Source organism: Salmo salar, chromosome ssa07, assembly GCF_905237065.1.
Source record: "Salmo salar chromosome ssa07, Ssal_v3.1, whole genome shotgun sequence".
Lineage (NCBI taxonomy): Eukaryota > Metazoa > Chordata > Actinopteri > Salmoniformes > Salmonidae > Salmo > Salmo salar.
The window spans coordinates 37,229,994-37,244,320 of record NC_059448.1 but is presented as its reverse complement, the minus strand read 5'-3'; the positions used below and the strand labels follow the sequence as shown (position 1 = coordinate 37,244,320).

The following is a 14,327-nucleotide window of genomic DNA, read 5'->3' as shown; positions in this document are numbered from 1 at the left end:
TGTTGCAGGCAGCAGAACGTTCTCCACGGCGTCTCCAGACTCTGTCATGTCTGTCACGTGCTCAGTGTGAACCTGCTTTCATCTGTGAAGAGCACAGGGCGCCAGTGGCGAATTTGCCAATCTTGGTGTTCTCTGGCAAATACCAAACGTCCTGCACGGTGTTGGGCTGTAAGCACAACCCCCACCTGTGGACGTCGGGCCCTCATACCACCCTCATGGAGTCTGTTTCTGACCGTTTGAGTAGACACATGCACATTTGTGGCCTGCTGGAGGTCATTTTGCAGGGCTCTGGCAGTGCTCCTCCTGCTCCTCCTTGCACAAAGGCGAAGGTAGCGGTCCTGCTGCTGGGTTGTTGCCCTCCTACGGCCTCCTCCACGTCTCCTGATGTACTGGCCTGTCTCCTGGTAGTGCCTCCATGCTCTGGACACTACGCTGACAGACACAGCAAACCTTCTTGCCACAGCTCGCATTGATGTGCCATCCTGGATGAGCTGCACTACCTGAACCACTTGTGTGGGTTGTAGACTCTGTCTCATGCTACCACTAGAGTGAAAGCACCGCCAGCATTCAAAAGTGACCAATACATCAGCCAGGAAGCATAGGAACTGAGAAGTGGTCTGTGGTCGCCACCTGCAGAACCACTCCTTTATTGGGGGTGTCTTGCTAATTGCCTATAATTTCCACCTGTTGTCTATTCCATTTGCACAACAGCATGTGAAATTTATTGTCAATCAGTGTTGCTTCCTAAGTGGACAGTTTGATTTCACAGAAGTGTGATTGACTTGGAGTTACATTGTGTTGTTTAAGTGTTCCCTTTATTTTTTTGAGCAGTGTACTTGTGTTCTCTGTTTGTCTGTTGCCAGTTTGTCTTGTCAGGTCTTACCAGTGTGTTTTCCCATCTCCCTGCTTTCTCAAGTTCTGTTTCCTAGTTTCCCCGGTTCTGACCATTCTGCCTGTCCTGACCCCGAGCCTGCCTGTTGTTCTGTACCTTATTTACTCTGCCCTGGATTACAGACCTCTGCCTGCCATTGACCTGTCTTTTGCCTGCCCCATGTTTGGGTCAATAAACATCTGTGACTCTAGCTGTCTGCATCTAGGTCTTATCCTGAGTTCTGATATGATAACTATCACTATAACTGATTTCACTATAAGCTGAGTGCACTGTATGTGATATCAATACATAGTCAGCCTGGTTCTGTAACATGGCTGTGTATGGTTTGTATCTGCTCTTAATGTCACACACACACACACGCACACACACACACACTCTCTCTCTCGCTCCCTCGCTGTTGAATATGTACTTGATATGGTATATGTAAAGTCTAATAAAATAAACATCTGTTATGAATGAACTCTGTGTATGTACATGTTTAGAATAACTGGTATAAGCCTAGGTTTAGGTGTGGAGCTCTTGTGACATATGAAAACATACAGTCCCATGCCGGATCGCATTATATATTCCATATATTTTTATTTAACTTGGCAAGTCAGTTAAGAACAAACTCTTATTTACAATGATGGCCTACCTGGCAACAGTGGGTTAACTGCCTTATTCAGGGGTAGAACGCCAGATTTTTAACTTGTCAGTTCGGGGATTCAATCTAGCAACCTTTCGGTTACGGGCCCAACACTCTAACCACTAGGCTACCTGCCATCCTTTAGAGCATAATGTCCTACAATCTCAAACACAATATGTACAGGTGAAAGCGGTCACATTGAGATGGCGCCATAAAATACCTAAAGTACAAAGGAAATAGTGATATTTGTTTGGTATACACTGTGTATTTCAAATAAGTCACATATGTTTACAACAACATCAAACATCAATGCATGGCTCTTATCTAAATGAATTTTGAATGGAATGTATTTCAAATGGAATGGAACCCAGGGTCCAGTATCACGCCTCGACACTCCCCACAGAATACTCAACAACGAACTGACCAATTTCAAGCTTATTAACTCTCACAGACTGAAAACCCCTGAGGGATGATGGAGAGTCAATGAAAGAAACAACACCATACTTCACAAAGATGGAGTGAAGGGCTTGATGGGGAGAGGGGAAAAGAACGGTCCATTGGGGGAGATGAAGGGAGAGAGAGAGTGGTGTGTACCAGTATCTTATTGTTTTTTATTAAACCTTTTTATAAACATTTTATAACCATTTATTTGGACAATGTACTGTAAACCTAAACATAACCAAACAATCACAGTCAACCTGTCAAAAAGTGCAATTACCATACACTACCTTCAAAAGTTTGGGGTCACTTAGAAATGTCCTTGTTTTTGAAAGAAAAGCACATTTTTTGTCCATTAAAATAACATCAAATTGATTAGAAATACAGCGTAGACATTGTTAATGTTGTAAATTACTATTGTAGCTGGAAATTGCAGATTTTTAATGGAATATCTACATAGGCATACAGAAGCCCATTATCAGCAACCATCAATCCTGAGGACAAGTGCATTAGAGTGTCTAACTTGAGAAACAGACACGTCATAAGTCCTCAAATGGCAGCTTCATTAAATAGTACGCGCAAAACATCAGTCTCAACGTCAACAGCGACTCCGGGATGCTGGCCTTTTAGGCAGAGTAGCAAAGAAAAAGCCATGCTAGCTGTGCTAACATAATTGCAAAAGGGTTTTATAATGATCAATTAGCCTTTTAAAATGATAAACTTGGATTAGCTAACACAACGTGCCATTGAAACACAGGAGTGATGGTTGCTGATAAAGGGTCTCTGTACTCCTACGTAAATATTCCATTAAAAATCTGCCGTTTCCAGCTACAATAGTCATTTACAACATTAACAATGTCTACACTGTAGTTCTGATCAATTTGATATTATTTTAATGAACAGAACATGTGCTTTTCTTTCAAAAACAAGTACATTTCTAAATGACCCCAAACCTTTTAACGGTTGTGTATATTAGGCATATGATGAGTTATTGAACAACGCATACTGACGGACCTCTCGGTTCATTTGGAATGACCGGTTAACGGCAACGATTCTGATAGCTGCATGAGTGTGGGCCCATAAGAGCTTGTAAGAGCATAAATATTAGCACTGTCTGGGTTTTAAGATGCCTCCTGACAGTCAGTTCACATTTAGCAAGAAGAGACAGGATAACCTAGTTATAGCCTAGGTATTCCTATAGCCTACCACATTTCCACTTACGGATTGATGTGTGTTGAATACCTCTCTGAGCAGAAACACAAGCTCCGGGAGAGATGGATGCACTGACTCTGTTCACATTGTTTCCATTAAGCCTCCCCCTAAATTTATGATAGCCTTCATCACTGTGGTGTTGCGCAGGAACCACATGCACGATATATATATAGACAGTGTGAGCACCCGGTCAACACTCCACCGGGATTGATTGACAGTTCCTGTGGGAGTTGTGGATGCAATCTTTGCAAGAGCTTTTCTCTGCGCTCCGATGGGGTAGGGCCGGGGGCGGTACCCGGGTCAGGAGTGTGGTGCGGCGGATGCTGCTGTTCGAGTCTTGATGGCCGAATTTGTGGAGCAGCCCCCGGCAGCACGGCAGACAGTGCACCATGTCAGAGAGGAGGTGGCCACTGAAGATCATGTAGATCCACGGGTTACAGCAGCTATTCAGACTGGCCAGCAGAGCCGAGAGGGTGACCGCGGTGTTCTCGGAGTCTGGAGAGAGAGAAACGGGGTAGAGGGGGTGTCGGCCAGTCAGGGAAGAAGAAAAACATTCAAGCGTGTTCTGTTTTTCTACTAGCAGTGGCACACTCTATTTATGCCAGGGCTCTCCAACCCTGTTCCTGGAGAGCTACCCTCCTGTAGGTTTTCACTCCAATCCCAGTTGTAACCAACCTGATTCAGCTTTTCAAGCAGCTAATTATTAGAATCAGGTGCGCTAGATGAGGGTTGGAGTGAAAACCTACAGGATGGTATCTCTCCAGGAACAGGGTTGCACAGCCCTGATTTATGCGTATTCTCGATGGAGTCTCGGCAAACCACTGGGTCTGACGCGTCAATGACTAGCCAGCAAAATATTTTATCAACTTTTGGAGACCGATGGTCGTTTTCATAACTATCTGTCACACCTGCACAACGGTTGCGTTATATGGCACGTGTTTAACACTTATGTATGCCCTTTAGGTGATTCTGCTGTTTTTCTATATTGCGCACTGTCTGATAATTCAAGCTACAGCAGAAGGAATAACATCCCCTACATTCACACCTCATCAAGGCAATGAATTATGAGTTAACTCACATGCACAGAACAGATAATCAATTTACTTCCACTAAGATTTTGTTCGCGGTTATTCCATTGTGGTCACAATAATGTACACCAGGTCTCCAATTTGCACAGCCTATAGCCTAAGTAATACGTCTCGACTGTCTGTATAGACTATTTGTTTCAGTTTGGTCTATGTATCTGAGGAGGAGTTATACAGTTGTTGTCTCACTATGTCCGTGGTAAACTGAAGAACATTTTGGAGAGCAGTGAATCAGCTTTTAGGGAAGCCCCTAGGGTAATGCATAAAATATGTGCGGAAGCTGTGCACCATTACCAACTTATTGAGTAAATAGGCCTAAGCAATAATGTAATGTTTTAAAAAACTTAACGTGTCACACAGTGAACGGAGACATGGCACCAGCGCGCGCTGCCAATGACTCACCGCTTAGAGCCCAAATATAACACTTACCTACCCACGAGAAGCTCTCATCCCACACCGACCACATCTGCACTGTGAAAAACGGAGCCCAGCACACCACGTACGCCAGCACGATCACGAAAGTCATTTTCACTGTGCGCAGCTTGGCGCGCGAGATGGTGGTGACGCTGCTGACTGAACTCGTCCCGATCAGCCCATTCCTGGTCGCAAGTGCCATCACGCTAGTACCCTTCTGGGTCTTGTGCTTTATGTTCCGCCAGATGGATCGGCAGATGAAGCCGTAGCAGAGCATGAGCACGGCCACGGGCACGAGGAAGATGCCCACAGTGATCCAGGTGATGTAGGCGCGCACGCCCCACGGCTGGATGAAGTGTCCCCAGCAGTCATACACGGCCGAGCCCGGGTGGACCTCGCTCAGGGAGAAAATAAAATACTGGGGCATGCTCAGGGCAAGACTACACACCCAGGTGGCCCCGATCATCATATAGGCGCGATGCGTGGGCTGGTGAAGGGTCTGCATCGGGTGACAGATGGCGATGTAGCGGTCCAGCGTCATCATCACCATCATGTAGGTGGACGCGAACATCCCTAGAACCTGCAGGTGCTTGACGATGCGGCACAGGAAGTCAGGCCCGTAGAAGCGGAAGGTGATCTCCCAACAGAGCTGCGGTAGCACCTGGAAAAAGGCCACTACCAAGTCCGCGAGGCTCAGATGCTTCATGAACAGGTGCATGCGCGAGGGCTTCCGTCGGCTCAAGTACATGGCCAGCAGCACGCTCAGGTTCCCCACCACAGCCACAACGAATGTCACGCTAAGCACCGTGATCTCGATCTTGGCGACCTCCTCGTTCCGGCCAAACGGGTCGCTGGAGTTCCCAAGAGCACCAGTGTCGTTCCCTTGATCCTCCATCAACACCGGCTTGCTCGTGGGGTCGAAGCCTATCTTCAAATTGTCATTCATGAGGTTGAGTGAGCTCTGTGAAGGGAAAAGTGCGCCTCCAGAGATGTTCCTGGCTGTCCTGAACACATCCGCGCGCACGATCACCCGCTGCCACCTGCCTGCATTGAGAACGTGTGCGTTTGTTTTAAATGTAAGCAATTTCTTAGAGTCTATCGTCTACGTAAACTCGCTCATTGCGCACAGAACGACAGATGTGTTGGCTTGGCAAAGACGTGAAGCACATGGTGTGAAACTGTACGCAGTCTGTGCGCAGTCGCCACCAACCCTTTTTAAATCATTTTATACCAATGAGACCACCCCCACATCTCCAACCTCCGCTAAACAGCCTTGGACACAAAAACAACAGCAGAGAGAAACAGCATGTATGGAAAACAATAGTTTGCATGGGTGGAATTTCTCTGAAAGACTCGTTACCGCTCACAAGTAAATAGGGAAAACACTGAGGTTTTCCCATGTAAATGTCTCCAGATGCTGTACTGCAATAACTAATGGTGCAATTAGTGCGTAAATATTCACAATGCGCGCTACTGGTCAGTATTCCATATCCATTTACTTATCATGTCTCTAGGAATCCTTTTTGAAATGGAATCAAGAAAAATGAAAAAACTTGTAAGGTGACCCATGTTTGTCTTTGAGATGATCTTGATGATGAAGATGCTCAAATCAAATCAAATGTTATTTGTCACATACACATGGTTAGCAGATGTTAATGCGAGTGTAGCGAAATGCTTGTGATGTCATATAATGTTGTTTTTCTGTGATGTTTATCATATTACTGTGAAGCCAGAGGGACTTTTCCCAACTGTTTGGACAATAAAAGGTTTTTCTATTATATTACATTCTGACATATGACATCATTTTTTTCATGTTCTATGCACAGTAGATTCAGAGCACTCTTTCTCTTTCTCTGTCTCCCTCCCTGTCTCTCTGTATGTGAGCATGCGTGTATGCAAAGCCTATGTTAGCATATTCTCCTGCATGGTGAACTCTATGGACTGTGTGAAGTTTCTGGAATACCACACTACTGCTCTCATCTCCCCATGGACCCTGGGGAATGTATGAGAAACCCAGGCTGATTGCCCGAGCACCAGGTGTCCACAACACAATGCAGGAATACCTTGTGTGTCACACATGCGAGTAGGCTAGTATGCATAGGTCAAATTGGGAGTATAGATAAATTCGCTAGCTACAGTAACATCGTTAGCTCCGATGTTCCCGGATCTAAATGTTCCTGACCCCACACAAATCTGCCCCCCCCCCCTCCACCCAAGGGGCCTAATTTATACTTATTGTGATCTATTTCTGGAGATGACACACTGTGTGTGTGTGTGTGTGTTGGTGTGTGTATGTATTTGCGCATGTGTGGGGGTCTGCAGATGTGGAGGGAAGCAGGGTGTGTTTGTGCGGGGATTTGTTGGAGGTGGTGTTTCTGTAGGGTTGATGGTGAGGAAGATGTTCTCTGATGATAACCTGTAGCTCTGTTATTGCTCAGATTTCATCACTGTGACCCGCCGATAGAGATTACTTACAACTGTAATAGAGGGCTTAGAAATGTGTAAAAATGGGCTAGTTCAGGGTTTTAGACCTCTCCTCCAGTACCCCATTCAGTTCAAAGTATTTGTTCTATTCTAGTAAGCACACCTGATTCAACAGATCTACTAATCATCAAGTTCATGATTAGTTGAAAAGGTTGTGAGAATACTGGAATAGATCCAGTATTTGAGAAGTTTGGAAAGACTGTTCAAATCATTTTGTGAACTAACACTCGCACTTGACTCTTTCCCCCCTTACTAGCTCAGACTTTGCTGATACCTACTTTATTGAGGAAAAATGGACTTACTAGGACTGTGATATGACGTTGTCCCACCTAGCTATCTTAAAGCAGCAATCAGGAGTTGAAACAATAAAGCATATTCCCCACCAATGTTTCGGTAAAAAGCTGGGGGGAAGGGGCTGGAGAAATGTAACAAATGTCAAATTCAAAGACAGAGCTATGGATGCAAGGACTGACCATACATGATATCAAACCTATACAGTGGCTTCGGAAAATATTCAGACCCCTTGACTTTATCCACATTTTGTTACGTTACATACAGCCTTATTCTAAAATAGATTGTTTCCCCCCCCTCGTCAATGGCACACGATACCCCATAATGACAAAGCAAAAACAGGTTTTTAGAAATATTTGCTAATTTATGAAAAATTAAAACTGAAATATCACATTTACATAAGTATTCAGACCCTTAAGCTAGTACTTTGTTGAAGCACCTTTAGCATCGAGTCTTCTTGGGTATGATGCTACAAGCTTGGCACACCTGTTTTTGGGGAGTTTCTCCATTATTCTCTGCAGATCCTCTCAAGCTCTGTCAGGTTGGATGGGGAGTGTTACTGCACAGCTATTTTCAAGTCTCTCCAGAAATGTTAGATCAGGTTCAAGTCCAGGCTCTGGCTGCGCCGCTCAAGGACATTCAGAGACTTGTCCCGAAGCCACTCCTGCGTTGTCTTGGCTGTGTGCTTAGGGTTGTTGTCCTGTTGGAAGGGGAACCTTCACCCCAGTCTGAGGTCCTGAGCGCTCTGGAGCGGGTTTTCATCAAAGATCTCTCTGTACTTTGCTCTGTTCATCTTTCCCTCAATCCTGACTAGTCTCCTAGTCCCTGCCGCTGAAAAACATCCCCACAGCATGATGCTGCCACCACCATGCTTCACCGTAGGGATGGTGCCAGGTTTCCTCCAGACGTGACGCTTGGTATTCAAGCCAAAGAGTCCAATCTTGGTTTCATCAGACCAGAGAATCTTGTTTCTCATAGTCTGAGAGTCTTTAGGTGCTTTTTGGCAAACTCCAAGTGGGCTGTCATGTGGCTTTTACTGAGGAGTGGCTTCCATCTGGCCACTCTACCATAACAGCCTGATTGGTGGAGTGCTGCAGATTTGGTTGTCCTTCTGGAAGGTTCTCCCATCTCCACAGAGGAACTCTAGAGCTTTGTCAGAGTGACCATCAAGTTTTTGGTCTATTTGGCCGGGCGGCCAACTCTAGGAAGAGTCTTGGTGGGTCCAAACTTATTCAATTTAAGAATGATGGAGGCCACTGTGTTCTTGGGGACATTCAATGCTGCAGACATTTTTTGGTACCCTTCCCCAGAACTGTGCCTCGACACAATCCTGTCTCGGAGCTCTATGGACAATTCCTTCGACCTGATGGCTTGGTTTTTTCTCTGACATGCACTGTCAACTGTGGGACCTTATATAGACAGGTGTGTGCCTTTCCAAATCATTTCCAATCAATTGAATTTACCACATTTGGACTCCAATAAAGATGTAGAAACATCTCAAGGATGAGCATTGGAAACAGCATTCACCTGAGCTAAACATTGAGTCTCATAGCAAAGGGTCTAAATACTTACGTAAATAAGGTATTTCAGTTTTTTGTTTTTAATACATTTGCAAAGATTTCTAAAAACCTGTTTCCTCTTTGCCATTATGGGGTATTGTTTGTAGATTGCTGAGGAAAAATATTTATTTAATCAATTTTAGAATAGCGTGACAAAATGTGGAAAAAGTCAAGTTCTGAATACTTTCTAAACACACTGTAGTTTTAACCATGTTTTTAGGCTATAAAGTGTTTACATTTACTGTGTTTACCAACATTGGAGTAAAAAAAGCCAATATTTTGGGTGCTGAAGTGGAACGGCAGTTGAGTTATGTTTTTCAAGAATCAATGGGTACACCTTCTTCATTTATAAGTCCAAAAATGGGTTTAGCAATTGCTGATTGCCTCTTTTAGATGAATGCACTAAACTGTAAGTCGCTCTGGATAAGAGCGTCTGCTAAATGACTAAAATGTAAATGTAATTCATCCAATTTTGTGGAGCAAAAGAAGAGCATTGTTTCCACATTACAGTAGAGACACACAAGGCAAGGAGATTGTGTCATCTTATCTCCTCTCAAATATTTTTTTTATTTATTTTATTTCACCTTTATTTAACCTGGTAGGCTAGTTGAGAACAAGTTCTCATTTGCAACTGCGACCTGGCCAAGATAAAGCATAGCAATTCGACACATACAACAACACAGAGTTACACATGGAATAAACAAAAACATACAGTCAATAATACAGTAGAACAAAGAAAACAAAAAGTCTATATATAGTGAGTGCAAATGATGTAAGTTAAGGCAATAAATAGGCCATGGTGGCGAAGTAATTACAATATAGCAATTAAACACTGGAATGGTAGATGTGCAGAAGATGAATGTGCAAGTAGAGATACTGGGGTGCAAAGGAGCAAGATAAATAAATAAATACAGTATGGGGATGAGGTAGGTAGATAGATGGGCTGTTTACAGATGGGCTATGTACAGGTGCAGTGATCTGTTAGCTGCTCTGACTGCTGGTGCTTAAAGCTAGTGAGGGAGATATGAGTTTCCAGCTTCAGAGATTTTTGCAGTTGTTCCAGTCATTGGCAGCAGAGAACTGGAAGGAAAGACGACCAAAGGAGGAATTGGCTTTGGGGGTGACAAGTGAGATATACCTGCTGGAGCGCGTGCTACGAGTGGGTGCTGCTATGGTGACCAGTGAGCTGAGATAAGGCGGGGCTTTACCTAGCAGAGACATGTAGATAGCCTGTAGCCAGTGGGTTTGGCGACGAGTATGAAGCGAGAGCCAACCAACGAGAGCGTACAGGTCGCAATGGTGGGTAGTGTATGGGGCTTTGGTGACAAAACGGATGGTACTGTGATAGACTGCATCCAGTTTGTTGAGTAGAGTGTTGGAGGCTATTTTATAGATGACATCACCAAAGTCGAGGATCGGTAGGATGGTCAGTTTTACGAGGGTATGTTTGGCAGCATGAGTGAAAGATGCTTTGTTGCGATATAGGAAGCCGATTCTAGATTTAATTTTGGATTGGAGATGCTTAATGTGAGTCTGGAAGGAGAGTTTACAGTCTAACCAGACACCTAGGTATTTGTAGTTGTCCACGTATTCTAAGTCAGAACCGTCCAGACCAGTGATGCTGGACGGGCGAGCAGGTGCGGGCAGTATTGAATAGCATGCATTTAGTTTTACTTGCGTTTAAGAGCAGTTGGAGGCCACGGGAGGAGAGTTGTATGGCATTGAAGCTCGTCTGGAGGTTAGTTAACGCAGTGTCCAAAGAGGGGCCAGAAGTATACAGAATGGTGTCGTCTGTGTAGAGGTGGATCAGAGAATCACCAGCAGCAAGAGCGACATCGTTGATGTCTATCTTTCTACTTCCCACCCCCATGGCACTGCCACCATCTGACTGCTGAAAATGATCCCTGGTCAGGTCGTCCAGCTCTCTTGTCTTCTAACGTAAGATACAACATGTGTGGTATGTGTCAAATTCTCTTTTCTTTACATAGCTCTTCTCATCTGCATTACAACACTGTCCCTGTAGCCTTACAAGGTCCTTACAACAATTCTAATGTTTAATCTATATGCAGAGAGTGAAAACCAGCAGAGAGGGATGCGATGCGGCTCTCGCGGAAGAACATGTTTCTCATGTCAAAGCGTCGGAGCCTGAGAAAGAAGGCCAGATTGCAGATGGTGAGTTACGTAACGTATTGTTAGATTACAAGCAATGGAGAGTAATGGGAATGTCAGAGTATATGGATTTATGAAGCTGGCCATTCATTAGGCATGTCAGACTCTCACTGCAAGCAGTGAATAAATCATTAAAATCAAATCAAATGTTATTTTCGCATACACATATTTAGCAGATGTTATTGTGAATGTTTTGAAATGCTTGTGTTCCTAGCTCCAACAGTGCAGTAATATCTAACAATACACACATCTAAAAGTAAAAGAATGGAATTAAGAAATATAGAAATATTAGGACAAGCAATGTCAGAGTCCAGAGTATCAATATTTACCGAACAAAAATGTAAATGCAACATGAAACAATTTCAACGATTTTACTGAGTTCAAATCAGATCAAATACATATCTATTTGTCACATAAGCCGATATAACAGGTGTAGTGAAATGCTTACTTACAAGCCCTTAACCAAAAAAGTAAGAAATAAGAATAACAAATAATTAAAGAGCAGCAGTAAATAACAATAGCGGGGCTAAATACAGGGGTGACCTGTACAGAGTCAATGTCAATGTGCAGGGCCACCGGTGTTGAGGTAATTGAGGTAATATGTACATGTAGGTAAAGTTATTAAAGTGACTATGCATAGATAATAACAGATTAGCAGCAGCGTTCTGGTGGGGGGGGGTCAATGCAAATAGTCTGGACGCACCATTTGATTAGCTGTTCAAGAGTTTTATGGCTTGGGGGTAGAAGCTATTTAGGAGCTTCTTGTACCGAGACTAGGCGTTCCGGTACCACTTGCCGTGCAGTAGCAGAGAGAACAGTCTATCACTAGGGTGGCTGGAGTCTTTGACAATTTCTAGGGCCTTCCTCTGACACCGACTGGTATAGAGGTCCTGGATGGCAGGATTTTGGCCTCGGTGATGTACTGGGCCGTACGCACTACCCTCTGTAGTGCCTTGCAGTTGGAGGCCGAGCAGTTGCCATACCAGGCAGTGATGCAACCCATCAGGATGCTCTCGATGGTGCAGCTGTAAAACCTTTTGAGGATCTGAGGACCAATGCCAAATCTTTTCAGTCTCCTGAGAAGAATAGGTTTTGTCGTGCCCTCTTCACGACTGTCTTTGTGCGCTTGGACCTTGTTAGTTTGTTGGTGATGTGGACAGCAAGGAACTTGAAACTCTCAACCTGCTCCACTACAGCCCCCTCGATGAGAATAGGGGTGTGCTCGTTCCTCCTTTTCCTGTAGTCCACAATCATCTCCTTTGTCTTGATCACGTTGAGGGAGAGGTTGTTGTCCTTGCACCACATGGTCAGGTCTCTGACCACCTCCCTATAGGTTGTCTCATCGTTGTCGGTGATCAGGCCTACCACTGTTGTGTCATCAGCAAACTTAATGATGGTGTTGCAGTCGTGCTTGGCCGTGCAGTCATGAGTCAACAGGGAGTACAGGAGGGGGCTGAGCACGCACCCGAGGGGCCCCCGTGTTGAGGATCAGCGTGGCAGATGTGTTGTTACCTACCCTTACTACCTGGGGGTGGCCCATCAGGAAGTCCAGGATCCAGTTGCAGAGGGAGGTGTTTAGTCCCAGGGTCCTTAGCTTATTGATGAGCTTTGAGGGCACGATGGTGTTGAACGCTGAGCTGTAGTCAATGAATAGCATTTTCACATAGGTGTTCCTTATGTCCAGGTGTGAAAGGGCAGTGTGGAGTGTAATAGAGATTACATCATCTGTGGATCTGTTGGTGTGGTATGCAAATTGGAGTGGGTCTAAGGTTTCTGGGACAATGGTGTAGATGTGAGCCATGACCAGCCTTTCAAAGCACTTCATGGCTACAAATGTGAGTACTACGAGTTGGTAGTCATTTAGGCAGGTTACCTTAGTGTTCTTGGGCACAGGGACTATAGTGGTCTGCTTGATAACATGTTGGTATTACAGACTCTGACAGGAAAAGGTTGAAAATGTCAGTGAAGACACTTGCTAGTTGGTCGGCGCATGCACAGAGTACACATCCTGGTAATCCGTCTGGCCCTGCGGCCTTGTGAATGTTGACCTGTTTGAAAGTCTTACTCACATCGGCTGCGGAGAGCGTGAACACACAGTTGTCCGGAACAGCTGATGCTCTCATGCATGTTTCAGTGCTACTTGCCTCGAAGCTAGCATAGAAGTTATTTAGCTTGTCTGGTTGGCTCGTGTCACTGGGAAGCTCTCGGCTGTGCTTCTCTTATGTTGTCTGTAATAGTCTGCAAGCCTTGCCACATCCAACGAGCATCTGAGCCGGTGTAGTAAGATTCGATCTCAGTCCTATATTGACGCTTTGCCTGTTTGATGGTTCGTCGGAGTGCATAGCGGGATTTCTTATAAGCTTCATTGTTAGAGTCCTGCACCGTGAAAGCGGCAGCTCTACCCTTTAGCTCAGAGCGAATGTTGCCTGTAACCCATGGCTTCTGGTTGGGGTATTTACGTACAGTCACTGTGAGGACGACATCCTCAATGCACTTGTTGATAAAGCCAGTGACTGATGTGATGTAATCCTCAATGCCATCGGAAGAATCCCGGAACATATTCCAGTCTGTGCTAGCAAAGTAGTCCTGTAGTTTAGCATCTGCTTCATCTGACCACTTTTTTATAGACTGAGTCACTGGTGCTTCCTGCTTTAATTTTTGCTTGTACGCAGGAATCAGGAGGATAGCATTATGGTCAGATTTGCCAAATGGAGGGTGAGGGAGAGCTTTGTGAGTTACAGTTCCTATAACAAAATCCGTCAATTTAAATAAATAAATGAAGCCCTAATCTATCGATTTCACATGAATGTGCAGGGGCGCAGGCCCACCCAGTTAGGAGCAAGGCCCACCAACTGGGGAGCCAGGCCCAGCCAATCAGAATGAGTCTTTCCCACTTAAGGGCTTTATTACAGATAGATATACTCCAGTTTCATCAGCTGTAAGGGTGGCTGGTCTCAGACGATCCTGCAGTTGAATAAGCTGGATGTGGAGGTCCTGGGCTGGCATGGTTACACATGGTCTGCGGTTGTGAGGCTGGTTGGACGAACTGTCAAATTCTCTAAAACGGTTTTGGAGGCAGCTTATGGTAACAAAAAAAATGAATATTCAATTCTCTGGCAGACAATCCTGTATGCAGACCAATTGCACGCTCCCTCAAC

The 14,327-nt window shown here is 44.8% G+C and overlaps 1 protein-coding gene across 2 annotated transcripts; it reads right to left on the bottom strand.

The window, feature by feature from the left end:
* Nucleotides 1–2,571: 2,571 nt before the first annotated feature.
* On the bottom strand, nt 2,572–5,988 carry LOC106609152 (arg8-vasotocin receptor). 2 transcript variants are annotated; one of them, XM_014207633.2, is made up of 2 exons: nt 4,682–5,960; nt 2,572–3,662 (listed from the first exon to the last, which is right to left on the bottom strand). In XM_014207633.2, exons 1-2 carry the CDS (start codon nt 5,610–5,612, stop codon nt 3,358–3,360), a joined length of 1,236 nt encoding a protein of 411 aa, XP_014063108.1. In that variant the 5' UTR covers nt 5,613–5,960; the 3' UTR covers nt 2,572–3,357. The 2 variants fall into 2 exon arrangements, with proteins under 2 accessions (XP_014063108.1, XP_014063109.1); XM_014207634.2 differs by having other exon boundaries at nt 3,388–3,662; nt 4,686–5,988.
* Nucleotides 5,989–14,327: the final 8,339 nt, after the last annotated feature.

What these genes read in the sequence shown, in the direction of transcription:
- LOC106609152 (XM_014207633.2), bottom strand. Translation starts at nt 5,612, where the DNA reads ATGAATGACAATTTGAAGATAGGCTTCGACCCCACGAGCAAGCCGGTG. An exon ending in TGAGAGCTTCTCGTGGGTAG is followed by an intron (nt 3,663 to 4,681) that starts GTAAGTGTTATA and finishes CTCTCTCTCCAG; the next exon opens with ACTCCGAGAACACCGCGGTC.